Source organism: Olea europaea, chromosome 15, assembly GCF_002742605.1.
Source record: "Olea europaea var. sylvestris chromosome 15, O_europaea_v1, whole genome shotgun sequence".
In the NCBI taxonomy this organism is placed as follows: Eukaryota; Viridiplantae; Streptophyta; class Magnoliopsida; order Lamiales; family Oleaceae; genus Olea; species Olea europaea.
This window is the reverse complement of record NC_036251.1, coordinates 31061134-31064359: the sequence shown is the minus strand read 5'-3', so window position 1 is coordinate 31064359 and position 3226 is coordinate 31061134. Positions and strand designations below refer to the sequence as shown.

General features: G+C 35.9%; 1 protein-coding gene across 1 annotated transcript; it reads left to right on the top strand.

Moving 5' to 3' along the window:
* Nucleotides 1–967: 967 nt before the first annotated feature.
* LOC111410873 (dof zinc finger protein DOF2.4-like) lies at nt 968–2755 on the top strand. Its single transcript, XM_023041460.1, has 2 exons — nt 968–1188; nt 1390–2755. Exons 1-2 carry the CDS (start codon nt 1138–1140, stop codon nt 2389–2391), a joined length of 1053 nt encoding a protein of 350 aa, XP_022897228.1. The 5' UTR covers nt 968–1137; the 3' UTR covers nt 2392–2755.
* Nucleotides 2756–3226: the final 471 nt, after the last annotated feature.

The following is a 3226-nucleotide window of genomic DNA, read 5'->3' as shown; positions in this document are numbered from 1 at the left end:
TAAGTTATGAGGGTAGGGATTTGGGGGAAAAAAGAGATGAGATATAGAATTAGTTTCTTTTACTCGATTATTCTTAGTTTTTGAGACTAGTATAATTTTTCATACTTCACTTTCATTGGTTCGAGATCAAGTCATATATCTTCTTGCTCTTAAGCTTGCACTTTCTTTTTATATATAACCCATGTTTGGTTTTGCAAGTATAAGGTTTTTAGTAAATTTCGATAAAAGTTAATAAAATATGTGGTTGAAAAAGTTGTGGATCTTTTTATATTAGCCCATGTTTGGTTTTGCTAAACATAAGATTTTTATCATGTTTTGATAAAATGTGTAGTTGAAAAGTTTTGAACTTTATAAAATATTTGCTTACAATTGACTATTAACTTAATTTTTATCAACTTTTATGGTTAAAGCAAACATGGACTTAATATGAATAAATATTTCAGTGTTTAAATTAAAAAAAAGACCCATCTTTTTTTCTTTGTGAATGTATTGTTGTGTGCATGGGTAGGCGCTCTATGAATAAGTAGCTAGTCCCATGCATAGAAAGCTAGAGAGGGAGGGAGGGACGGGGGGAGAGAGAGAGAGGAGAAAAGTTGCATTCAGTCGGGACATCCTTGGTTCCACCAAATACCTAATTCCTTGGCACAAAATTATAAGCAATTATTTAGATTAGTTAACTAATTTTCTTGAGAAAGTAAGATTCTCTTAAATAAATGCTAATTGCCATCACAATCACACATTCTCTTTCTCTCTCTAAATTATATATTAAAATGAAAATCACATTGCAACTTTTTCTAGAGCAATTGTAGCAACGTCCCACCATACAAGCTCAAAAACAGAAGCTTAAACGCTAAGAAAAACCCTAAATTTATTAACAAAATCAGACAGAGAGAGAACATATTAACCATGTGTGTGAGAGAGAGATAAGAGAGAGAGAGAGAGAGAGAGAGAGAGGGAGAGAGAGAGTAAATGTAAGTATATATATAGACTGAGAAAGCGCCCTCCTTTATTTTAGCTCCTTATTCTCATTCTCCCTTTATTATCTCCTCTTTTTATAGAGTTGATGTGATTCTCTCTCCGCTATACACCTCCAAAACCAATTAACCTTTATAAAAAAGAGAAAGATCATCAAGAACAATGGGTTTTTCTTCAATTCCAGCTTATCTTGATCCAGCCAACTGGCAGCAGGTTAGGGTTTTTTTAATATATACTTCCATGGCTTCTTTGCCAAAAAAGCAAAATTCAAAAGAAAAATATTCTTCTTGATCCCTTTCTTTTTCTTTTTGTTTATCTCATGATCTTTTATTTTTTTGTTTATTATTCACGCCTTTAGTTTCTTGAATATACCAGTTGTTTCATTTTCTGCTTTTTCTGAGTTTTTTTTTGCAGCATCAGAATAGTCAAATTTTTGGTAGTAGCAGCACATACCCTTTGCTGTCACAGCCGCCGCCATCGCCTCCATCTTCAGCTCAGCCTCATGCTGGTGGTGGCACAGGTTCGATCCGTCCGCGATCGATGGCGGAGAGAGCCCGGTTGGCCAACATACCAATGCCGGAGGCTGCCCTTAAATGCCCTAGATGTCAATCGGCAAATACAAAATTTTGCTATTTCAACAATTATAGTCTTACTCAGCCTCGACACTTTTGTAAGACCTGTAGAAGGTACTGGACTAGAGGTGGCGCTCTGAGAAGTGTTCCGGTGGGAGGTGGCTGCCGGAGAAACAAAAGAAGTAAATCTACGAGTTCAAAGTCTCCGGCGCGGCCCAATAACGACAGGCAAACCACCTCTAACTCCACCAGTACCGGTATCGGTACCGTTTCATCCAACAGTACCGGACCGGCAAGTATTTTAGGCCTGAACCCTCAATTTCCACCTCTACTCTTCATGTCTCCTTTAGGTCAACTTACCGACGACTATACTACTGGTGATATAAGCTTAAATTACAGTGGAATTTCAGCTCCAATTAGCGAGATGAATTTTCAGATGGGAAGTAATTATCTTGGCGGTGGAAGTTGTAGTGGAGGTGGCGGCATTGGTGGTGGATCTGGAATAGCTTCCCTTTTATCAAATGCTGGCATTGAGCAGTGGAGGTTTCATCAGCAATATCCTTTCTTGGGTAGTATGGATCCATCTCTGGCGGCGCTTTACCATTTCGAAGGCGGAGATGAGCAATCTAGATTCGCCGGTGAAACCAGCCAGGGGGCACAGCCTAAACTTTCAAGCTCAATGCTAAATCAGAACACTACATCAGTGAAAATGGAAGAAAATTCCTCGAAGTTGAATTTGCCAAGTCAATCAATAGGAATGCCAGGAAATGATCAATGGAGTACTGGTGAAGCTTCTTGGACTGATCTTTCATGTTTCAGTTCTTCCACAAACAATCCCTTATAAATAATATTTATCGGCTTTGGCTCTACTGAACGCTATCGCATAACTTCAGTTAAGTTATCATCAACTGAGCGCTCTTAAATTTTATGTGTAAGTTAAGCTTCATATAAAGACACTGTGACTAAAACCTAAGCCAAAATGAGAACTTTCAGAAATGGACAAACTAAAGGCTAAGGGTTCCTACTTCCTAATCAAGATCTGCTGAAAACCCTAGAATTAATTAATAGGAGTAAATATATTTTTTTCTTTATTTATTTTGATTAGTAGCATTACCCTGCAGTACTGCTTTGAGAATATATGTGTAAACTAGAGTGAGTGTGTTGAGTTCCTTTAGCTTTATGTTGCTAATTTCAGGTCTAATATTAATGTTAATTAATTTCTCTTGAATTTGTTACTTATTTTAGCTTTAATTATCGAAATATTCTATTCGGCTTAATTTCTATACGTCATTTCATGTTATTTCTGACATTAATATAAATATATGCATTTTGCAGCTATTCTCTTGAATTTAATCCTCCCAATCAATCATACACATGAATTGATTATATGATCACAAGGGTGAAAAACTTATCCTTAATTAATGTTGATCATCTGCATCTATCAAAGTGTGTGTGTGTGTGTATATCTATATATCGTAACGAGTTTTACTGTTAACATTAATTTAATTAGATTAACATAATTAATTTTTTCTCAAGTTGCGCCTTGCAATCCTATGGAATGGATAATTGCTTACATAAAAATTCAGATTTGGGTTCTTAAATTTATTTAAGAATTAATCTGACTCGCAAAGATAGTTTAACTAAGAAGTAGCTAGTAAATCATCTCCGTTCATGTACGT